This window comes from Plodia interpunctella, chromosome 13 (assembly GCF_027563975.2).
Source record: "Plodia interpunctella isolate USDA-ARS_2022_Savannah chromosome 13, ilPloInte3.2, whole genome shotgun sequence".
In the NCBI taxonomy this organism is placed as follows: domain Eukaryota; kingdom Metazoa; phylum Arthropoda; class Insecta; order Lepidoptera; family Pyralidae; genus Plodia; species Plodia interpunctella.
Genome location: NC_071306.1, coordinates 3,175,665 through 3,200,467, shown reverse-complemented (window position 1 = coordinate 3,200,467; position 24,803 = coordinate 3,175,665). Strand labels below are relative to the sequence as shown.

Below are 24,803 nucleotides of genomic sequence, written 5' to 3'. Positions count from 1 at the left end.
TACCTGATAATAATAATGATAGTTTGCTAGATTGATAGTCTGTAATGAAAATTATATATTTTTTGATATATAATAATCACTAAATTGAGTTATTGATAAAATGATAGCATGATGATTTGTAACACTGATTATTTGACCGGAAAATAATGATATTTTTTAACTAAGTAATGTTATATATGTATATAGTATGTAGTATATGTTCATAATTTAGCAAATTATGAACTTTTGAATTTACATGCAGTTCACGGGCATTATTATATGGGTCGCTCATTATCATTGTGTATTTGGATTTTAATTTTAATGTACCTACGTATGTCTGATATATAGGTTACCATGTATAAAAACGTAATACAATGAAGGTCGTTCCAAAATAGATAAACACAATATAGAAATGATACTAAACTTTCGCAATTAAAACTAAAACTAAACATGATATCTGAACTAAGTATAATTATTAAAATAACTTTACTCGTTTCAGAATAACGCGGGTCTAACGAAAGTGATTCGTCTCGAGGTGACCCGGCGGCGACGACAATTCGTTCAGAGATCATAGTCAGTTTTTTAAGAGTTCCAAATGGTCTCTCAGCTCTGCGTATTCCCGGTTGTGGCGCTAAGAATCCCGGGGTCAACGTAAAAATAATCTTAAATGTATGAAGATTTGGCTGTGACTTTACAACCGGCCGCCGTCAAGCCTCCTTGGGAATGCTACTATTATATATTAGGTGCTTTTTCTATGCTATGTGTCCCTTAGTCGCCACGTACGACTCCCAATGGTTGATGAGTGGTCCTGTTCTAGGAACCACTCATAGTAAATATATTGAGTTACTAATGGACAAATACTGAGAAATTACAGTCCGCTGTGTCCAAAAAAAAAATATGTAATATTAAATGTTATATGTCTATATTATACAATATATTCCAGGTCAACAGCACATCAACCTACCCAAATTAATTGCAAACTCGTCACTTTTACCGCGCCATAGAGGTTCGTGTAGGATAACTTGATGTGCTGTGGACTGTACAGTAAAACTTAAACTAAAAAGTTCTTGTCTTTGTTAAAATTTGCAAAATTGTAATGACAGCGAAGCCGCAGCGGTCGAAATGCTTTGAAAACCACCGACCACACATCGTGCGGTCGTCGGTGTCCCCAGTTGTCAGATCATTGGCGCGCATATCATAGACGACATCAAGCCAGCAACTTTTAGGTTATTTAACTCATCTATACGAATTTAAGGCAAGTTCTTTAATTTATCTCTTATTTATAATTTCTAGATGTTTCTTACCCCGAAAAATTACGGGCAGGATTAGGGATATAGCTTATCGTACGTTTATTAACCGAATAATTCATGAAGTTGGTATTAGCGCGATATATTACGAACATATTTCACACTAGCCGCCAGTTGCTCGGCTAATATAAAATGTTGAGGTGTTTTATTGTTTCATAATGTTTAGGAAACTTGAACTATCTCATTTTAGACATACCTAAATTTTTAAGATTAAAATGGAAATTTAAAAATAGACTAGTCTTAATAAACAGCTCTTTGCACTCGAAATACAACTGTGCAGTTTTAATTCAAGAGAAAAATGTTTTTTTTTTTTGCATCAACCATACCTATTTTACATTACCTCTTTGGGAATGATTTAATTGCCTACCAGTTGTCAAGGTTTTGCATATCTACTTCTATAGGCAATTTTAAAACATATTTCATAGAATAAAGACAAATAAGCGAATGAACAGCAGCGAGATATAAATTATAGCGTACAAAAGACGGCACTCAGACGCATTCAAGGAAACGCTGTTGTATTATATTGTACCGATTCTGGAAGACGCCATTTATCCACAGCACTTGGTTTTGGAACTCAACAACACATGTGGTGCATTACTGTGATAATAGGTAGTAATTGAAATATTTAGAAACAATGTATGGCTTGGTAAGAACTGTAAGGAAATAAGAGGAGAAATATATGGAAATGAGTAAAAGAAGTGATTATCGGTACATACGTATAAAACAACAATATCAGACTTAAACGAAACAAATTATTTAAAAAAATATTAAGAAAATAATAATTTAAATCTGGTGAACGTAAATAAAAGCTCCAATGAAGAAAACGTTCTATTTCGTGAATAAATTCAATGAGACCCAAGCTGAAACCAAATCGGCCGATATCAAAACCAAATTCGCCTCTTTAAGTCTTGTTCAATTCAAATGGGGTTGAAAAAGGCTGCCTTTCCGATTGGCTATTCAAACCGATTTTATCAGTCTAATTGGGTCCATGTGTTGTCCAGTTTATGCTATCTTCGGGTCCTTTTTACCTCATGTACAAATATAAATATGATCAAATTTAACTATATTAAATTGAGTTAAGTACGTATGTAAGGCTTCGGTGTGTCGCAGGGAATGAGAAACAGGTAAATGATGAAGAAAAATATTATATATCCGTGGTTTTGTTTCCCTCCCATCTCAATTTTGCCAGAATAGCCAGGTATCTAACTTATAAAGCGGTGGTGGTCAAGTAGTCAAGACCGTCCGCCTATGATCGAAAGATTCCAGGTTCGAATCCTATTGCCACATGAGTTGATATTATACCAAATTGACTCATATACTTATAGTCGTTTTTATAGTCCACCACTTGTGTTTCGGTGAAGGAAAACTTCGTAAGAAAACCTGCACACTGGTTGACAGTGTTTTTCGATTACTACTACTAGAAGCGGTAAGTAATCGTAAGAAACATGTCAGATGCCTTTAGGCGACTTGAATGGAATCTGACGCCAGTTTGAGCAATTAACACAGTCAAAAAGATCTAATTTAATAGGTATAATATTTAACTGCAGTAGGCCTACCATCAACTTTTACAGAACGATTCCAATGCAACTCAGTTCAATTTAGGAACCTAAAATGAATCGCATTAATACTAAAAATTAAGTCGATGGTACGAATTCTCTCTATACTCAGTTTAGGTCGTAAAGTAGATCTTGTTAAGAGAATATGAATGAATGAATAAATAAATAAATAAATAAATAAATAAATAAATAAATAAATAAATAAATAAATAAATAAATAAATAAATAAATAAATAAATAAATAAATAAATAAATAAATGATGCTAAGCCCCCAAGACCTAAAATTAAATCAAAACTATTGATTGAAACCCAAATAAGCCAGCAAATCAGAGCCTCAGACCGCTAATGGAATATAAATTATCTCTTATGTGCCTAAAATAATTCTGCAACATAACAAACAGCATACTGATGCTGTTTGTTATGTTTGTTATATGAAATTCCCTCCAATTTGGTGAACGACAAGAGCTGTAAAGCAGCGTGGCGTGGAGCGATGTATCAACAAGACTATTATAAAAGTATTGAGTATTAATATAGGTACTTAATATAGATATAAATAAATAAATTCAAATTAACTATATTCGTTACATATTCATGCTTATCTGCTTAACCAAACTTGTATCATATAAAGACAGTTTCCTTCAAATTAAGGCATGTAATGGTGATATAATGTACCACGTATTATGTACTACGTATATATGATATAATGTACACGTTAAGCAAGTCGCTGCTATCTGTCATATCGCATACCGTGGTATAGTGACGTGCAGCATTGCTTCGCTCACCTAGAACGACGTAGGTAAGCTAAATATTCCACAATGACAACGTTTCAATCTTAATCAATATATTTCATATTCAATTTCGAACCGCAGATAATACAATTCATGCATTGGAAATTTCATTAATTTTAATTAGCCTAGCTTTGATGAAATATGAATTGTAATAGACAACTTAGCTGCGCCCCGGGGCTTCGCTCTCTTGGGAATTTCGGGATAAAAAGTACTCTATGTATTATTCCAGATTATATTCTCCCCATGTACCAAATTTCATAACAGTAGATTTTGCGTGAAAGAGTAACAAACATACATACACATATAAATCCTCACAGGCTTTCAAGGAATTTCCATAACGTGATCCTTATTTTAATTTTATTTATCCATATTTTTTTAAATCGTCTTACAACTATTGTCGCTCCATAGAGGTTAATGCAGGGTAACTTGATGTGCTGTTGGCTGTACTGCCATCATTGAACTACGCGTCTACGAAACGCTACGCCGTAGCCGTTCCATTACGTGACGCCACCCTTTCGTAGACGATAATTATATTACTTGAAGGCTTCATTCAAAAGCACAAAGAACCAAAGGTTTGATGTAAGTTTGCAATAGATTCTGCTGCATCCTAATCCTGACTATAATAATTACAAATGCGAAAATAAGTTTGTTACCTCTACACAGTTTATCTACTCAACCAATCTTCTTAAAATTTTGCATACATGTAATTTGAAGTACGAAGAAGGACATAGGGTATCGTACCTTTCATCCCGGAAAAATAAATGCTCCTCTGGTAAATTCACGCGGGCGAATCCGCGGGCAAAAGCTAATGATAATATAATAAGCAATAGGAAATCGGACCATGTGCTACGACGCCTTACGTCCGAGGAAGACACCGCAAAATGTTTAGATAAGAGAGAGAAAAGTAATTTAAGCAACTAGTAATTATACAAATCAAATTCAAATTCAAAATTCTTTATTCAATATAGGATGATATACATCACTTATTGACGTCAAAAAAATTACTTACACTAGGTCTATTGCCGACTTTCAAAGCGCAGGTGAAGAAGAAGCGGCGCAACAAACTTCACCAAAGGCCTTTTCTCCAAAGACGCCAGTTAACAAATGTAGGTTTTATATTGGAAATCTTCTATTTCAGAAATTGGTTTAAAATCAAATATAGCTTTAATGGAAATCTCGGTTGCAGTCTATTTCCATCGACGCAAGTCACACTCTAATCCATCATACCGATTGGAAATCGAATTGATACATCCACCCTAACGATGCCTTATGGCAAGGGAGTAAGGTCGATTATCGTCAAAATAAGGCATATATCTCATCATAAAGCCATTCAGGTTCATTAAGCATGCTTTTGGAAATGCGTCGGAAAACTCCAATCGTAGGGTTGTCTCTGAGTGTCTTCTGAGTTTAAAAATTGGACTTTTTATGGTAGCGTTCCCCTATCCCAATCTGTCTCTTATCACATCGTTTTCCCGATTTGTTTTCACAGCCATTGAGCGTCGGGGCTTAAGATCCGTTTTCCTATTTTTCCTTTTCCACTTCTCACAATCTTCGATATATTAAGACAGCTAACTAAGCATTAGCTTTGATGATGGAGAAGTTATTTAAAGCATTTACCAAATTAATTCAATCACAAATATTTTTGAACGATCGGGATTTAATATAACACTAATATTATTACAGAATAAATGTCTGTTTTTGAATGTCTGATGTTTGAATGAATGTCGTTTTTGGCAACATTTTTATCTCGCCAGCCCTGTAACCCGCAGCGTCTTTACAACCCAAATTGCCTATTCAGAACAAATTTATTGATACAAACGTTGAAAGCTGGGATATGGTCGATCGTGATTGGCTCAGATAATCTGTGTAATTGGCGTTGAAAAATACGCTTTTATACCCGACACGCGTACTGAAATAGATTAAAAAGACTTTTTATGTCGGGTAATAGATATCGTTTGTGACAGCCCTTTGTATCACTGATGAGATTATGATTAAATATGTAATTCTAAAAGCAATGTAGTTTGTTTGCAAATAAATTATTTATTTAAACTTTATTTTACACATCGCAAACTTAACTACAAGTGCTTATATATTTTTACTATAACTGACTTTTGAGCGGGTTTCTGGAAGCCCAAAGTCCACTTAAAAAGTAAAAGGTTCGGTTGTTTTCACAAAAGGCCAAATAAATGCCTGGCGTCAACCCTCTTTGGCAATGTTGTTATTGCCTCTTAATTATCAATTATTTATTTTACGACATAAAATGAAACTATTAAAATTAATCTCTATTAACTTCTCCTTACCTGTACAATGTTTACAGGCTGTTGACTGCAAGCAGAATCTCATTACTACCGGTTAGTTCCTTTCTAGATTATAATTCTTACTTACCCCGTTTACACTAGCATAATAAAAACCAAGTTATGCAATTAAGTCGGGTGATATGCAAGTCTGCCGGGGACTCCAGCATAACAGCGGGCATATTTTAATGCACCGATGCGCCGAAGCGAGAAATAGAAATCGTTGTAAATGGAAAATAGCTGTTTTGTTATACCTATATGTTTATTTATTACAATCCAATTTAACTTTACTTTTGTTTATTGTAATTTATTCGGGAAAATATATATTTAAAATTGCGTAAAAACGTAAGGTATCGATCGTTCGGCATTTCCTAGAAATACGATAATAATATTCGCATGGTAAGCTATTTTCCTAGTGCGAGATGACACCAAAACCTGGGTAGATATTAAATTTATTTACAAGTTCATGTACACTAAATATGACACAAAATATTTATATATGGAGTATTTCGTATTTTATTATTTTTCCCCGAAAATAATCCTTCCTTCAAAATTTTGCTTGATTACATTTATTAGTGTAGCAAACATCATTAAAAGCAATCAAGCAAATACAATTTATTACAACGAGAAAACAACTCTTTTGCAAAACTACATTAACCACTGAAAATAAACTCTGTAATTGGTTTTCATGAGCATTCAGCTTTCCGTAAACCGAAAACAATTCTCGATGCAGTTGCATCAAAACACAGCGCACGTACCGCCATTAAAGCCAAGCTGAAGATGCACAGAATCTCAGCTGCAGAAAGCATTAATACAAATGTATACTAAGCCAGTAATAAACAACAGTGTTTCATTCATGAAAGTTTAATTATTATTTCTGAATATAAATATTATATATCAAACGTAATTGCAACGGACTAGTCGCGAGACATGATTTTTTTAGGAGCAGCACTTTCTTTCTTTCTTCAAGGTAAATGTCGCAGGGAAAAATAAAAATAAAGATGGCAATCATTGAGTTCATTTAATGATTTTTATTGAAAACTTGAAGACTACTCACTTTACTAAGCACAATTATTATAATAATGGTATTTTTGCACAATAGGAAACTTTGAAAGTAATCTATCAAAATTAATATTTCTATCTCTCTCATCTGATCATATTTTAGTGAAAAGAAAATTCAATCTGAGAATTCTGCACCAGCTTCAATTGGAGAAACTGCTTCAGAACCTAAACTAATCAAGAGGCAGTCGGCTGCAAAACTTATTGGTACGGTAAATGCATTAATAAATTGTTTTAAAATTGTTTATAATAATGGTATTTTTGCACAATAGGAAACTTTGAAAGTAATCTATCAAAATTAATCTCTCTATCTCTCTCATCTGATCGTTTTTCCGGTTGCTTCCTCGGCCGTTGATCATCAATATCTTGCTAAACAGACTAAACGGATTTCACAGAAAATCAAACAAATTACAGTTTGACGGACAATATAAATATTTTACATACTCTATTTTGTTCAATAAATAAATATAAAGAAAAGTCGAAAAGCCAGTTGAAAATATTATAATCCTAAAAGTAAACGAATTGTAATAACCACGCCTATCAAAGTCGTGTAAAGCTTTTTTAAAATTGCGCCACTTTATGAGCACTGTATTTCTGTCGGTCCGTAAAGCATAATAATTGTTTATATTTCAATCAACAAATCATAATCTGAGCGCTGAGTGCTTCTAAAATTATAACTGACAAGATCTTACTTGACGATTTTCTATATTGGGGATATCAATAGAGCAAGTATTCTTGGCTTTTATGAAAATAGTGAGGAAATTTTAATGTTAATTTTTATAGTTTTAAAATATAACTATTTAACGACAACATAAATTATACGTATCTATATGAGAATGTACTTACAGAATATATAACGATAAAACAAAATGAAAACGTTATGATGGTTATTTATTTGGTTCCTTGTTCAAAATATATGTGATTGATAGATACATATCATTTATAATCTGTGTAATTAGATGATAAAACATTCATTTATTTATTTACAATACAATCATTATGATACGTATTATGAGTATGATTTTGGGTATAATTTGCTAAATGAATGAAGAAATCAAACATTCAAAGAAGTCATTCCAAATAGCAATACGTTGTACAACAAATAGATCAGATAAAACGAATAAATGAAAAAGTTTATCTCGTTTCAATACGTTGCACTCGATTGCACTCAAACGAATTTGATAAAAGGCAATCAGGACAGTCTGCTGATAAAAGATATTAATTAACTCCAGCCCGATTGGCACAGGAAAAAGAAATTACATTGTTATCAGATGACACTTCCAATATGCGGATCACCAGTAGTCTGCGTTCGTGTAGCTACGGTAACCAATACTTCGACCCGAGTTACCCACCCAGACGCCGCACATGCGCAGTCAGTAACCCACCTCACACAGAACTAGAAATTACGCAGTGAATCGGTCCAGCACTACGAGTAGCTTCAAAAATAACCTCAAATTGCCCACAAAAAAAAATATAAATCAGTTTCAAGCTTTTGAGCGTTTTCAAACAATTTTTAGTACGCGAATAGAATACACGCACGCCCGACCCACTGTCAAAACAAACCAGTGCTTTTGCCATGTAAACATGAACGAACACAAGATTATACTTCTTGTTGTCTGCATGGCGATTTACTGCTTGTATAGTCTTAAGATATGGCTGAAAATGAAAGACGATGTAGAAGACACTGATAGAAAAATATCAGACACAGTTCCGCCCGTGGTAGAACAAAAAGTAATACCGAAACACGTTGAAATAAATGAAAAACCAGTGAAAAGAAAAATTAATAGTGACATTCCGCTGTTCATAAACAATGGTTGTAGCGTATTAGAAGTGTTTACCAAAAAACCCGATACTAAACTCAAACTCAAGCAGAATAAACTTCAAGATATGGAAGGTAATAATGGCAATGCTATAACAGTGATAGGAATAACAGTATTTCTAGTGATATTAGTGTTGAGTGCATTCATGGATGTACTGAAAGTGAAAGAAGAAGAAAGAGCAATGCTCAAATTAAATCCAAACGGTGAAAGGAGACAATCTTTGGCAGAATTTGCCAACAAGAAATCTTTACGTAGAGAATCTAGCAAATTTGGTCTTCAACTATTTCAAATTGCCGAATCTTTTGTCAATGGCGAAGATGAAAACAAAACTCGTAGAGAATCTAGACCTTATACGAGAGGAGAATCGACAACATCATATTTTAGTGAAAAGAAAATTCAATCTGAGAATTCTGCACCAGCTTCAATTGGAGAAACTGCTTCAGAACCTAAACTAATCAAGAGGCAGTCGGCTGCAAAACTTATTGGTACGGTAAATGCATTAATAAAATTGTTTTCTATCTTAATTTAAAATTCAAATTTACTTGATGTTGTCAAAAGCATAATTGAATGACTTTAATTATATCTTCAGATGTTTTATTATTTAAAACTTTCAAAAGTCTGTCTCTACTGTTGTTTTTTCTTATCTCTGTTTCAATACAAGGTCTGTCTGACGACTGAAAAAGCATTTCAGGTAATTAAATCACCCTTGTAGATAGTAAAAATTTGCGCAAAAACTGCATTAGTATTTGAAAGTATTGCTTTTATCATGGCGAAGCTGTAAGCGTAAATCCGTTACTGGTTATGATTATATTTAGGCAATTTCACATCAGATTCGCAGCAATGGATTAGCGCTTATCTTCAGCGAACTGTAATGATTACCTAGCAATTTTACTCTCTTCCTCGTATTTTAGTAAAATGGGTATAATTTTATTACTTTTCCTTTGAGTAATAAATAAATCGCATAACTGAAGCATTTGTTTTACGGTTATTTGAACAATGATTTCTGAATGATTGGTCAAAGCTTCATCTCGTTTGTTCACATAACTAGTAAAATGCTTGTAGTTTATAGTGGCCGTTTATTAGTATAGCGTTTGATTTTAACTTAACGTAGTGTTTAATTTTTAGAATAACTATTTATACTTCAAGTTATGTTATGTTGGCATGCAATTTGACATTTATGAATTTATTAAAGTATACCTACAAGAAATCAAATATCGTGTTTGTGAAACACATAAAAGCCGCAGGCACTGAGAATAGAGGGAGTTGCCCAACAGTAGTACACCCGATGGCTCTAAATAAATAAATAAAATTAGCCGCTGTAGCTACATTGTATCTCTACAAGACCAATGCGTCAAATGTCGTGATTGTATATTTACGACAAAATCTGTAATTTTTTATTACGTATGATGTGCATAACACATTTGGTATTAAAATAATAAATATGTGTTTAAAGAAGTAAATGCACTTTTTTGTAAGTACAGGTACTTGATAGCAGCGGTCAAAAGCAAAAACGAAGAAAACTAAGCGAGCTAGTATAACCAAATTAGATAAAACATAGCCATACAATGGATTCTGTCCCGTTTCTTCTCGTGTTTGTATGAGCGAAAGGAATTTAATGACATTTTTTATAATATTCCTCTACAATAAACTACATCGATTGACACCACCACGTTAGACTATATCGATTTGATCCCTTAGCTGTAGTTACAATTTCTTAGTAAACCCAAAGATATGGTTTCTGCGGTATTACTAATTGGCTTCGAGAAGCAGCCAGCTTTAACGAGGAATCCAATTTACTTTACTCCTTATTTTCTAAAATCTTACATTAAATAAAAATAGTTGATATAAATATTGACTCTTTTTGACATGTTGTTTAGTTATTGCTTTCAATTGCATGCGTTGCCTTACGTTCATTAAAATATGCTACTCCAATTAATATGAATTATTATTTTTTACGTATTATACGTAAGTATATTAGATGGTAATTTTTCCCATAGCATGTGAGATAATAAAATGTACTGTATTCTCTCTACCCTATTCTTCTAATGTGCTAAATGACATGTACCATAGAACAGTGTGCAACACAAGCAAGTGACTTTAGGTATCCCAGAGATATTTATATGCTACTAGATGTCGGTAGTCGACTTCAATGAAATCTGACCCAGTATTCTCTGACAGTAGTATCTGACACACTCAATAAGAAAGGAAAAATCTCAATAAGATGCAAATGCAATTTTGCATATTGTTGAAAAGGGCTTGCTTTTTCAGATTGACGTTTATTTACAATAAATAAAATTATAATATAATATAGATAATCTTAGTCTCTTAAAATACAAGTTGCAAGGATCTATGTGATTTGTCGATATGTGTATTTTTAATTTTAATAGTGTCAATTTGATCTAGGAGCTCGCCCGGTCCCGATGGTACGGCGGTCATCATTCCCCGCGCTACCCCTCAACCCAGAAGTCCAAGCTCTAATGCTGGGGAACCGACAACCTTCGTTTGACAGCGACGATGAAGACGGAAAGGGCCGACGCGTTAGGATAATCAGAAGATATTAAATTCTTAGATTCTTAGAAGAAGTATTTGTGACACGATCATGGCTTTACTCCCAGATTTTTAAAAAAAGTAGAGTACAAACTCAACTTGATCTGTGCGGGACGTTTGGGAGGAAATTAGGGAAACACTCTGTACCATTTTGTTACAGAGTGTTACACCAAATAAAGTTTGAATAAACACATACACTCATCTCAGAGTAATCATATCACGACCACTCTTGCAATGTGCACTCTTGATGTCCGACTATGAAGAAAATATAATGTGTTTAAATAATACTTTTGAATTTGAAACCTGAAAATCCATTTAAGCCATATAACAATTTACAAACATTAGTCACACTTGATTCACAAACTATTGATTTTTAGGCGATTCGATTAGGAAAGGAAATCTCAATTCTCAATAACACTTCGTTTTTTGATTTTCTTTTTCGCTTACCGATTGTCTGGAAGAGATCTCTTCATGAGAGTTCGCCGTTGCCCTTTGGTTACTTTCCAATTTCTATACTTTTTTATTTTATTTTATTATGTACAATAAATTAAGCACCACTTTTTTGGTCTACGAATTTTGTAAAATATAACTTGAGTCCAATGACCGATCTCAAATAGTAGATATAGAAATAATACATCTGTCCCTGTCGCTTTAATTTTGAATGAATCGGTTCATCTTGTTGTCAAAGGACTGAATTTATATATTACAAACTATAGTATAAAAATGGTTATTATTTCAACTAATTTATTTTTAGTCTTCGGCCACTGTAGAATAGATTTACAAGAAATCTTAATTCTAGTTCAGTTAATAAGCAACTTGTTAAACTGATAGAAATCACAATTTTGTTAATAAAAATATTTTACGAGTAGGTAGAGTATATCAAGAGTACGTGAGGTAAACTGCAGCTAATTCCTTTCATTATGAAAAACTTTGTAAATGTCTTCCCTTTTTTTTAGTTTTTAAATCGAAGTCTGTTTATTGACCAATTATTTCAAATATCGTTTGTTGTTTTTGCATATTTTGTCTAGTTTTAATGATATTGATGTAGAATAAGTAAAATTTGATCTCCTTTACATATTTACCAATAATATACGATGCTGCTGAGGTATGGTAGGAATATTATGTAATCCTATATACAAAATAGAAACAATTTTACATTATAAATATACCATTTAAATGGTCTAGTAATTTACGAAAGTCTGATCCTAATCTATGTACTGATTTTGTGTGATAATTATGTACCACCTAATCTTTTGTCTTGTACTCTTTGTAAACCACTTTAACTTTGTAAAATTTAATTTAAATGTTCCTTAATAAAGGTAACTACTTTACCTTATCTATCTGTTTTTCTGTCCATTTACCTATTTTCTCAAATTTCACAAATTATGGGATATTTTATTTATTATAATATGGGATATTTTATTTATTATAATCTTATAATAAATAAAATATCCCACTAATATTATAAATGTGAGGATGCATGTGTGTCTACTGGACGGATTATTATGAAAGGTACCATGGTTTAGGTAGAATATTAACCTGGAATAACACAGAGTACATTTTATCCCGAAATTCCCAAGGGAGCGAAGCCTCGAGGCGCAGCTAGTACTAAATAAAAATCTTCCAGAACAAAAACGAGACTCCGTAGACAAACACCCTAAAGCTACTGAAGGCCTAGCGTCGCTTTGTTGTTTGTCGGGTTAGTTTGCTTGGCTAATGGACATGGAGCTGAGACTTGGACGTCAAGGTAAATTGACATTAGGTATGTATTTGTTTACGATACCTACCTGAATATTCTCACAGACTAGACATCAAATCCAATCATAATAATTGGCGTTGCCTTCATCGATATTACTCCATGTTTTTTGAGTAAAAATTACACACTAGCACCGCCATCACAAAATAAAAGAAAATAGCAATTATAAAAATCGATGAAAATGTGATGGTGGCGCTGGTGGGCGGGTAATAACGGTTAATGCAAACGGATTTTTATGAAGAGACACACTCAACAACACACAACTTTGTAGTTTCTAATACAACATGCGCTTCAGCGCACAGATATCCTAGAATTGTAAATACGTAAAAAATTAAAACTGGACGAACACCGAACCAGTCAAGCCAAAAATTCATAAAAATATATTAAAATTTGCAATAAATTTATGATGAAAACAGTCTGGCCCAACATTCTCGATCCACCATCATCGTTCTCGCTTCGCTGGCACCCCGCCAGGTCACCAAGCCGGATCACGCACGATAATATTGGTTTTTCGCCTTGAACGGCTAATGCCTACATAAATAAATATGCGATCCATCTGTAACATTTCACAATAGCTTTGTTTTTATAAAATGAAATCCGTTTGTGGCAAAATCTTACATGTCATACTAGTGTACTAACATGATATGGCAGCGAGTCCTCACTTCAGCATCCTACGGACTTCTTGCAAAATTGATTGTAAAAAGCTTGTTGGGTCCACCATCAGCGTGAATTTTCTTTAGTTAGTATGTCTATTATCCTATCACTATTTTTGCAACATGCCTTGTGCTCTCATTGTAATTTTCTCAAGAATCTCAAGAACAGAAAAAATAGAGCATATCCGATCGTTACACGCTAATGCTTAGAATACTAATAGATATAACATCGTTTTTAATCCATACTTCCCCACTAATGTAATGTAGATATTTATATACCTACTATTACTGACCCTGAAATCCTGTTTAAAAGTAAATATTATGATTTCAACAAATGAGGATGCTAAGATTGGATTTCGCGTAATTACCCGTGCGAAAAATAAGCATAAACTGTTTCATAAAGTGTTTACTCAACAAAACGATAAAAAATTGGGTCCTACTAATATTTATGAGCGTAAATATATGTGTTAATTTTACACATTTTTATAGGCGAGACCTTGTTGTTAAAAATATCCAGGTTTACGTACCGCTGATGCGTTGCAGTGTGGTCGGGACGCCTTCGGGGATAGCTCGTTCCATTATTGTCTATGTGTATAGTGTTTATAGTTCAAATATTTACATGGTATTATTACGTCGAGGTTTTAAATGTGTGGACTTGGTTCTGAATTTCTCTTTGCGAGTTTTGTCCAGTGGAAAAAAAGGCATCTAGATACATAAACTTGTTCGTTATCATTTTGAAAATGATGTTTTTGAACTGTTAATAACAATGGATTATCAAGACTTACTAACAGCAAATGTACTTCACTGGAACTATCGTGGTTTCACCGAATTCCCAATTAACAAAATTGATGGAGAAGAATCTGAAGTTACCGATATATACTTAAAAGACAATCTTATAACAAGGGTCCCTAAGGAAATATATAAGCTCAAACACTTAGAGAGTCTGTATTTAAGTGGAAACGATATCGTAGAATTGCCTCGAGAGATATCGATGTTGAAATGTCTGAAATGTCTCGATTTGAGCGGGAATCGATTGCGAAGGTTGCCTGATGAGATTGGCGAGGTGAGGAGTTTGAGATTTTTGATATTGGATGAGAATGAGCTGGTGGAACTGCCATTACGACTGGCCGAATTAAGAGGACTGCGGTATCTCTCGGTTTGTGGTAAATTTTGTTTATATTTTGACAATTATTGCGTTGTTGTATTTTGTTCTTGTTGAGTACTTATTTACTAATCATATTAATAGTCAGATTATGATGATTATGACTGCCTCGTTAGATGATACTATAAAATCAATTTTACCACTACTCAAATGCTTTGACTTCAGACACTCATATCATGTTCATAATTTTCTTTGTGCATTTTAATAGCATTTCAGACATAATTTGTAATTTAGATTTTTGAGCTAATCTGCCTCCACTAGGACGCGCTTAATATCGTAACTCATCAATCACTAATGTACCAGGAAGACTGAACGTTTTCGAAAAGAACCCAAGCACGATACTTTGAAATATGGGTCTCATATTCGGAAAAATAAATTTTTCCATATTTTAAAAATACGCCTAAGGCAATGTAATGCTCAAAAATCACCTACATATTCTGCAGATAGACTATAGGTAATTTTTTCAAATATATACTTACAGTAGATATCCTTAAGTCGGACCACTCGGTATCCGTCCGTTGATTTCAAAGGAGAAGACTAAGGGACATATTAGAATTGGCAGCCGATAGACAAAAACAACATCTGCAAGGAGGGTTGTCTCTTCGAAATTGTAAGGTTTATTTTTGCTCTGAATTTGGGCGTCACAGCTCCGGATGCCACCTGGAATACGCGAATGTGAGAGAAAAATAGCTGTATTTCTGTACACGCGATCATCAAGGTACCCGACCAAAAGCATTTAACTGTCGCTCGTAAAGGGCTCCCGATAACAAACTATCAGTTAAATTACACTCTTCCCCATTGATTTGACCCATTTACACTAGAACAGTTACGACATTGCTGCAGTCATTATTGGGACGAAAATACTCGCATCCGATAAGGAAATGATCTTGCATCTACGAATTAATGTGGGTGGTAGTTTTAACATGGTTGAGACGGGTATATTGTTTAGTAGTAACTGTTGATTTCATTTTATTAATTAATGAAAATATATCAATAATATTAATTAGTAAATTGTATAGTTGGAATTGAGATTCATTATTTGAGGAGAATCTTTAGTTTTATACCTTTGTATCTGGGACACGCCAAACTGTAGGCGCATAAACGCCTAAACATGTTATTTATTTGATTTTTTTTGATTATTTTGTAGTTAGTTTAAGAAATATTTATAATAGTGCTCATGGTCAAATTCAGCTTCTTCAAGATTCCGTTTGCTCTGATTTTGATGTGCAATTTTAATGTTTACGTAAATATAAAACCCTTCTCAGTTCATTTGTTTACGTGATGCAATGCACTTGACGAGCCAACGGCTGCACCGTATACAAACAATTCGTAATACCCCGGTTCCTGGATTTGTGTCGGTTTGTCTGTTTGTTTTAGATTCTTGGTTTATGTAAACGATTCGGTAATAATTTTATGAACTAGAATCTCGATGATCTATAATGCTCTTTGAGACGTTTCCGCTCCCGTTTCAAACACTGTTATTTCAACACTAGATTAGAATTTATATCATCTATATTTATTTTTAGTAAATTATAGGTAGGTATATCTCGTGTTTAAAATTTTTAATTAGCGACATTTTTACATATTAAAACTGTGACCGCAAATTTGGCTTCTAAATTTCATTTTAGTTAAAGATTTTACAAAAACAAACTTTAAATTCAAGATCGTGTATTTTTTTTTAATTTGTTGTGATCCACTAATTTACTCATAACTATTTTTTAAATTTAAATAAAAAAGTGAGATAAATTAGGAATAGTAATATGAAAAGATATTTATTTTTTCAGATAATAAACTGCACTGGCTTCCACAAAGGCCAGTCTACAACTACCATTACTGCGAATTTAGGTTTTGGAGAAATATCAACTTGAAAGTTATACCTTACGCGCTGTGGTATCATATGTTTAGGGATCAAATGACAAGAAGCTTAAATATTGGGTGAGAAAAATTCAATTCATATAACTAGTATTGATTAAATAGGCAGTTATAAGCTTATTAAATAAGTTAGGTAACTTACTACATTAAGAAAAAAAATCACGGGTATTATAAAGTACTTGGTAATTTTTTCTCTGCTTTACAATAGTACTTTAAAATGTTTTTTCGCTATAGGAAACTTATATCAACGATCTATTTCCAGATGCCTGAAAATTCCGACATATCAATGTGTAGCACAGAACTACCGCTGTCGCTTAAAACTAAGTCAAGATTCAAGACAATGGGAATTAGATATTGATGTCCCACATGAACTGAATAATATTCAAAGAAATAATTCACACCTAATACCCAGCCTGTTCGAACTATCTAAAAGACAACTTTACAAAACTATTTCTGACACTGCAGATAAATTTACGAAAATTCATCAAGATAATTTAGATACGAACTTAACTTATAGAATAAATTATTACAATGATAATTACGTTGATGATTTAGAAATAAACCTAGAAGGATTTAGTTTAATTAATGAAGATCCAGCAAAATGCGATGAGAATGGAAACAATTGTAAAATAAACCAGCCATTAAAGTACAGGAATGATGATGGTGAGAGGATGAAAAGGAATAAAAATGACTATTATGTGCCAACAGATGTTGTTGAAAAATATTACAATTTTCTCCCCGCGTTCATAAAATCCGATCTATGTAATGGACCAATATCGAGATGCGAGAATGTTGCTTGTAAAAGGCCAATATTTGATTATGTTTATTACGAATTTTGTATTGGGTAAATACTTGTATTAATATTTTTACTTTTTCTGAACTAAAAAAAATAAGTTAAGTTATAATGAAATTTAAGACAGTTTCGTTTCGAGATGTCTCTATATTTTCCCAAATCCATCTGTTATTTGTTCATCTTTAATTTCAACAAAAATACCTAACCTCGAAATCATAGCTCGAAACCTTTTGAGGATTTGAAATTAGCTCGTTTTTTAAATAAATTTTATTTAACGAAATGTGTATTGAATTTCTTTTTAAATAGTTTCTTTCAGTTTAAAAGAGATGTCTTCTGAATTTCCTCTCCATCATTGCGCTTTAAATATTTTCCAGAAAAATAATTCTGATCGACAATACCGAAGAGATCTTGCTGAGCGCAGCGTTCTGTTCAAAGCAGTGTGCGATCAGGTGGAAGACAGGGAAGCTCGTAATTCCGTGGACGTTCATAGAAAACTAGTCTAGTCTAGTCTAATTTTTGTTAAATTAATGTTATTTTAAAATAAATTATTTGATTTGAACAATACTGTTGTTGTTTTCTACACCGTGTATACATATCGTGTCAAGCTGTTTTTAAGAAGACACACGAGTAAAGAATTTTTGTTTATATTTTTGCATAGAAACAGTAAATCCATACTTGCCAATAATAGACCAGAAAAAAGGAAAAAAAAAAGGATTCTTGTTTTTGCAAAAGTTACAGAAGTAAAAGGCATGGAATTAGTAGGTACAGTACTTATTAAATCCATGGTAAAAGATGATAGATTAAAAACTTTAACTTTCAAGATACAAAAGCAGAAAAATAAAAAGTTGACATATTATGACACAAAACCATTAAAAAATATATATATCACAAATATTTCTCTAACAAGAAGGAATCATTTCATCATACATGCTAACCCCAGTTTAAACAGGATCCTATTAAGTATGTGGGCTAATATTGGTGATTGGCAATCGAAAATATTTGCATCATCCAATGGTACTTATATTGTTTGCTTGTTCACTTGTTTATTATGTAATATAATTTATACCAATTTTGGGACGGCTTTATAATCGAGGACCTAGTTCCTTACTTTTAAAATTGGTAGGTTAGGTTTTCTTGCTCGGTCAGTAGCTGTTGCAATAGACCTAAAAGTTTGGGGTGCCCAGAAACATGCATCTTCTGCACCTATACAACTCTTTATTATACTGTGATCTAGATGAGGCACTTAAATATATGAAACAAATTAAATATATGAAACTAAATTAAATATATGAACAGTAGGTATAGGCTACACTAAAAGGAAACCAGAATCCTGCATCAAGCATCTTGAGCATTTTTATTAAAATTGTGAAATATATATACTAAACAACAGGTATTAAAGGCGTACATACCTGTTTTTATTGTCCAGACGTTTCGGGCCTTCTTACGAAGGGCACAGGGCGACTGACTCAGCAAGCTACTGTACTTGGCGGAGAAATAATTGGTGGTAAAAGAAGTTTCTATCGAACAGACGTCGTCGCCGAAGCTTGCTGGGTCAGTCGCCAAGTGACCACGGACCTTTGTAACAAGGCCCGAAACGTCTGGGAAATAAAAAAAGCTATGTACGCGTTTAATACTTGTTGTTTGGTATATACGTAATTTATAACTTGTAAAAAATTATAAAGTTTAAGTTGTCACCTAGATCCCACAACAATGAAAAATCAGGACAAACAACCCGGTAGCGCATCATCTCATAGGTACTTCCAAGGGCACCCGTGCCAGCTGCCAGCCAGCAAGCTTTCAAAATACAATTTCCAATGCTCCAACTTTAGACTGAAGATCTTGGACATAATTACCGTCGATATGGACGATGTTAGAGCCAGGAATTTGTTCAGGTAAGTCCGAGAGAGGAGACCAGTTTTATTTTGTCTGTCAAAGTATAATTAAGCAAACAGAAACAACTTTACTGTGCCAGTAATGAAAGCTAAATATAGATTGATAAAAAAAATTGGTATCATAAGTATTGGTACCAGTTTTTTGTTTTCATCAAACTATTTTCTTAATAAAATTTGTATGAAAATCGTTTCTGTTCCGCTTTGGTAGAGACATTCACGCAGATGAAGCCGCAGGTTAATGCTAGTATAATTGTGAAAGTGCGTTCTTTCAAGTTTTTTAGAGGTGATTTTTGTGTAAGATTTCATTCTTTCGCGCGCACTTTCAACTGATCATTTTAGAAATCTTTGGGGAAGGCCCATGACTAACAGAGGACTTGAAACGCATTAAGAAAACATGACTGTAATACTTAAAATTTGCGACATTTCCGTCCCTTTTTCCCGAAATCAGTCTAGAATAAAAACATTTCAGATCCTACGCTGGTTTGAGTGCAGAGCGCTACCAGCAGTACATGTACCACCCGTGGTCCCTGCACCCGTACAGCAAACTGCGGCGGTGGATCGAAATGGTCTTCCTGCTCATTATGCTGTACTCTCACACGCTGCTGGCTGTACATTTCAGCGAGAAAAATCCTGTAGAATGCGTAAATTTCTTCTTTTCATTATTAAAAAGGCTATATCCTATTTACTTAACCATTTGAACCTTTATATATACCACTTTCTATCGAGATATCCAATCTGTTTAATTTACGAGTACGTGTCGTATGTACTTGTAAATTAAACAGATTGATAAGGAAAAAGTGCAAATTTAATTTTAATCTCCCTTTTCAGGAGCACCATGATTCCTTAATGTATTTCACAGACCTCGTCAATATTTTCAATATAGTTGTCAATCTTTTTACGGGCTACATCGAAGGATACACGAACCAAATTGCCATATTAGGTAGAACTTCTTATTATTCTCCAGACTAAGTGCTGATAATGCAAATATAATGGGAACTTCTGTGCTGTCCGTCGCCTGGGCGAAGATTGCTATTTTAGCAATGGTTTTCCGTCTATTGCTTGCATTTCTAGTGCACTGGAATAGGTAGTTAGTTTTAGCTGTTTACCTATGTAAAGTAAATACTTTACATAGGTAAACAGCTAAAACTGCTTTAACGTTTTTCGTTTATTGTTGAATAAACAAAAATTATAAATAACATTTTTACTTTTACCACACTTTCTTCAGGTTTACCAAAAATATTCTTGCACTACGCTCGCACTTGGATGATTTTTGACTTGCTATCTGCTATAAGTTTTATTCCGTCGCTATTTGATACACGAGATGTGACAGTGGTCTGCCCACTCGTTGCTATGAAGATATTCAGAATACCGACTATGCTTGTTTATCTGAATAACATATTGACAGCATACCGCTTTTCAGTAAGTCAGTTAACTCATTAGCATTTTTAGGGTTTAGAGTTACGATTTTGTCTACTCACATCTGGAGATCTGAAATCGATGCTCTGATGTATATTATATCGTTAAGATATTTTCAAAATAAGAACTTTTAAGTCCACGTTCTAGCCATTTGTATATATATATATATATATATACAAGGATGTCACAAGCGTTGCTCTGAATAAATCTTTTCACGCCCTATTCATAAATATATTTAGCTGAAGAGTTACAACAAAACTATTTAGTTTGCAGCTAAAACGGTATCAGAAGTGATAATGATGGTGTACCTGTATCTAATTTGGAACATGTATGTTCAATTCGCTGTCATTTATGTCAGCGAAGGTTCATACCAGCCAGAAAACCCGACGAACTGCTCCTGGATATACAAGGCGCAGCTCTGGAATGAAACTACTAGTCTAAGGTTCCTCTTTGCTTTTGATAGAGCTGGTAAGTTTTGGCGCACAGAAACAAGTCAAGCATTGACTTCTTTTTGTTGAAAAAATAAAAGTGTCATATCCATGGAAGTGTAGTCTAAATCTTCCTTCCTTATAATCGTCTAAGGATACTGATGAGATATTGCCAAGAAGGCAATATTGGCGGAGTAGTTTGCTATTGCTTTCTCCATTTCACATTCTAGATGATACAGGATCTTTCAGGCGTCTGAACCATTGAACCACCACTGCTTTAATAGGTGAATCTATGTACTTATTACTTAATACTTAGATCCCTAATTCGATTAAAACATTACAAGAATATTGTGGGCTTGTTGTTCGTACATGTTCGTCAAACCTTATTTATATTTGGTGGATGTTAAACTTAGTTTTACTTTTCCAGTGAGCATGTTCAGAAAGAACCACATAGAAAGTCAGCAAATACACAAACCAAATGAATGCGTTGAGATCTTCTTTGTAATGTCATGGTTTACGACAGAGGTTAGTAATTACATAGGTATTATTCCTTCAAAACATGATTTATATTTTATATAATTTCAAAATTGAAATGAATATTCAATTTTGAAATTATATGAAATTATTGGATGACCTTATATTGTGAATTTCAAATTTGTGACCTAGAAGAGGGAAAACGACTATTGGACTATCAGCTGAAATCGTGAACGACATGTCAAAGTTCTTGCTCTCTCCCTCTCTCTCTCATCCACGCGTATTCTTGGTTGCATTCGATTTCGATTGGGTTTCTTTCTATTGACTGTGACGCTGCGAAGCGCGGTGAAATATTATGTAGACTCCACACTATCACACTATCAGTTTGCTGAACTTTGCCGGATTCGGCATTATTGCTGGTTTTTCATTGCGGCAAATAAAATTACTCAAACTACTCTATTTTCGGCATTCGCGTTGGCATCTGTCGACGATTAGGTAGTGTAGATCCAGCATTACAATAGGCCGTCTGCCTGATATCAATTATGAAATTGACTTTTCAGATCTTGCTCATACACTGCACGTTGAAATACATAATGTCAATGCTTGGCACCGAAGCATCTAAAGCCAAATATTTCACGATGATAAAACAGGTTGAAATGTACATGAACCAAAGGAAATTTCCTCCAAGGATCAAGAAGAAAATACTCAAGTTCTATTCTTTGAGGTTCCAATCTTGTTTCTTTGAGGTACCTACTTACCGCTTAGTTATGACAAAGACTTCTGACATAGGTACCTACGACTTGAACAGTGTTGTGTATATTCTATAGAGTGTAGAACATATTAAACTAAAAAATCTGACGTTGTGTAAATTTGTTTGACAAAATCTTACAATTTTAAAGTTTCAACTATGATTTTAAAACCGGCTGCCTGCATGAAATCAAACCTTAAATCCTTGGAAATGATACTTTTGCCAGTTTCCAAGGTGTCCCTTAGTCGCTTCATACGACATCCACCTGAGGACATATAATGATCCCATTTTAGGATTTTTTGGACGTTTAATCCATTTATAAGTTGATTTGCAGTTTAAATTCTGTACAATAAAGTTTACCCATTTATCTTTTGTCAAACGTAGGCTGCTGCGAGCAACTGCTAGTTTTAAATAAGTCACGGCCTTACAATTTTCTGAAGGAATCTCGTATGCTGAGCTGTGTATCGGGCCAACTCCGGGGCGACATAATCATGCATACTGGTGGCGAGCTGGTGAGAGAGATGGAGTTCTTGAAACAGCTGCCTGGCTCATTGCACCTCCAGATCTGCATGAAGCTAAAGCTGGTCATCTTCATCGCGGGGGATATCATCTTCAAGATCAATACTATTGGTAAATATACGTATTTTTATAGGCTTTTTATTTTGTCAAATACTTCTGTCTCCAGAGAATACGCGGACTTGTACATAAAGAAATATCGATGAAAAATGCATGCATGTTCCAAATATACAAAATGTAAATATATGGTACATTGGGCACTTAGTACTTCTTTTAAGGGTTGTAGAAGGGTTGTAGAAAAACTGTAGCACCCACTGTAATGAATATGATAATTATGAAAACCTCCTTACGAGCACCTCCTTACTAATAATATCAACTTAAAAAATTGTTTATAAGAACTTGTTTTATCTTACCACATCGTATTGGTATGTATAAGTATATAGGCAATTTGTAAGTTCCTTGGAGGTAGGTACTTTTTGTCCGTTCATTAAAAAAGCAGCCGAATTTTCGATTTATTTTCAACAAAATTCGACAATATGTACTTACTATGAAGTTTGTTTACACGCCCGTAAGGAAAAAATGAACCTTATGTTTTCGATTGAGGACACTTTGTCCCCCTTCCCCCCTGTCTGACCTTTTAAAACAACTTGACCTTAATAATAACAAGTGAATTTATAAAATTAGTATTTAGTAAATTTTTATTTAAAAAAATGGTAAGCCCTTTTGGCATGATAGGGACCAACACTGTATGAGTTTCTTTCGGCATTTCTTTTCAGCAGTACTCGTTCCGAAATAAATATCATTTAATTTAGAATATGACTTGAAAAGTGCCTGTAAAGACCTAATTTCTGAATTGATTTGATTTTATGGAAATTGATATTAATATATTATTATATATCACAGGTGACTGTCTTTACTTCATCCACAAGGGAACCGTAGCCATTTACTCCGAGTCTGGTCGCGAAGTATGCCACTTAGAAGACGGGGATTTCTTCGGAGAAATAGCCCTAGTTTTAAAGAACAGGTTCCGTACAGCGTCCAGCGTTGCTGTTACCAACTGCGAATTGTTTAGACTGGACAAGGAGGATTTTGAAGGTTCCGTCGCGTGCTATCCCACTGTGTATGAGTACTTTAAAAAATTGGCCACAACTAGGTACGAGAGGACTTGCGTGTTGGATGAACATCAAAAGGCGGAGTTACAGATTGTTAGTAATAGTAAGGTTGTTTAAGTTTTAGAAGTGACACTTCTTCTCTTTCTCTCTATTAACTGAGCGTATTCCTGACTACGTTTTCGGCTGTGACGCCTTGATCCCGGGTGCCGCTAAAAAGAAATATTTAGTGAAATATTGAAGATTCGGCGGTGCTTTTAGGACCTGACGTCTACCCCTCTTTGTTGTGAACTGTTAAGTCTTTCGCTTGTCATCTCCTATGACATCCACATATTGTAGGGCGGGAACCACACACCATTAGTGAAACTTTGTGTTTTTTTTTTACTTAAGAATCTATTGTGTTTCAACGAAGGAGTAGAAAGGTGGTTACTGTTTATTTTATTTATAAGAACATGATGATAATTTTAATTTCGTTGTAAGATTTAAACATGCAACAGTTATGTGCATTATTAGTAGTCGTACGAAATAGGAAGAATATTTTAATGTAGATTTTATAACAAAAAGAATTACATGTTGTTATAAAATATGCATTTTCAGTTTCTTTCTTTTTTAGCCGCAGAAGGTGAAAAGATTT

At 33.8% G+C, this 24,803-nt stretch overlaps 3 protein-coding genes across 4 annotated transcripts; all 3 read left to right on the top strand.

The window, feature by feature from the left end:
* The first annotated feature begins 8,369 nt into the window (after positions 1 to 8,369).
* LOC135309840 (uncharacterized) lies at positions 8,370 to 12,686 on the top strand. Of its 2 annotated transcripts, XM_064436326.1 has the most exons (3): positions 8,397 to 9,288; positions 9,465 to 9,494; positions 11,207 to 12,686. In XM_064436326.1, exons 1-2 carry the CDS (start codon positions 8,568 to 8,570, stop codon positions 9,479 to 9,481), a joined length of 738 nt encoding a protein of 245 aa, XP_064292396.1. In that variant the 5' UTR covers positions 8,397 to 8,567; the 3' UTR covers positions 9,482 to 9,494; positions 11,207 to 12,686. The 2 variants fall into 2 exon arrangements, with proteins under 2 accessions (XP_064292397.1, XP_064292396.1); XM_064436327.1 differs by lacking the exon at positions 9,465 to 9,494 and having other exon boundaries at positions 8,370 to 9,288.
* A 1,615-nt stretch (positions 12,687 to 14,301) lies between these two features.
* LOC128674913 (leucine-rich repeat-containing protein 28-like) lies at positions 14,302 to 18,148 on the top strand. The gene is made up of 4 exons (XM_064436325.1): positions 14,302 to 14,922; positions 16,706 to 16,856; positions 17,056 to 17,637; positions 17,961 to 18,148. Exons 1-4 carry the CDS (start codon positions 14,526 to 14,528, stop codon positions 18,082 to 18,084), a joined length of 1,254 nt encoding a protein of 417 aa, XP_064292395.1. The 5' UTR covers positions 14,302 to 14,525; the 3' UTR covers positions 18,085 to 18,148.
* Positions 18,149 to 18,478: 330 nt separating this feature from the next.
* LOC128674818 (potassium voltage-gated channel unc-103-like) lies at positions 18,479 to 24,737 on the top strand. The gene is made up of 10 exons (XM_053753728.1): positions 18,479 to 18,600; positions 19,286 to 19,478; positions 19,948 to 20,119; positions 20,307 to 20,418; positions 20,704 to 20,897; positions 21,161 to 21,362; positions 21,750 to 21,847; positions 22,357 to 22,542; positions 22,985 to 23,174; positions 23,964 to 24,737. The coding sequence occupies exons 1-10, from the start codon at positions 18,549 to 18,551 to the stop codon at positions 24,287 to 24,289; spliced, it is 1,725 nt and encodes a 574-aa protein (XP_053609703.1). The 5' UTR covers positions 18,479 to 18,548; the 3' UTR covers positions 24,290 to 24,737.
* The last annotated feature ends 66 nt before the right edge of the window (positions 24,738 to 24,803 follow it).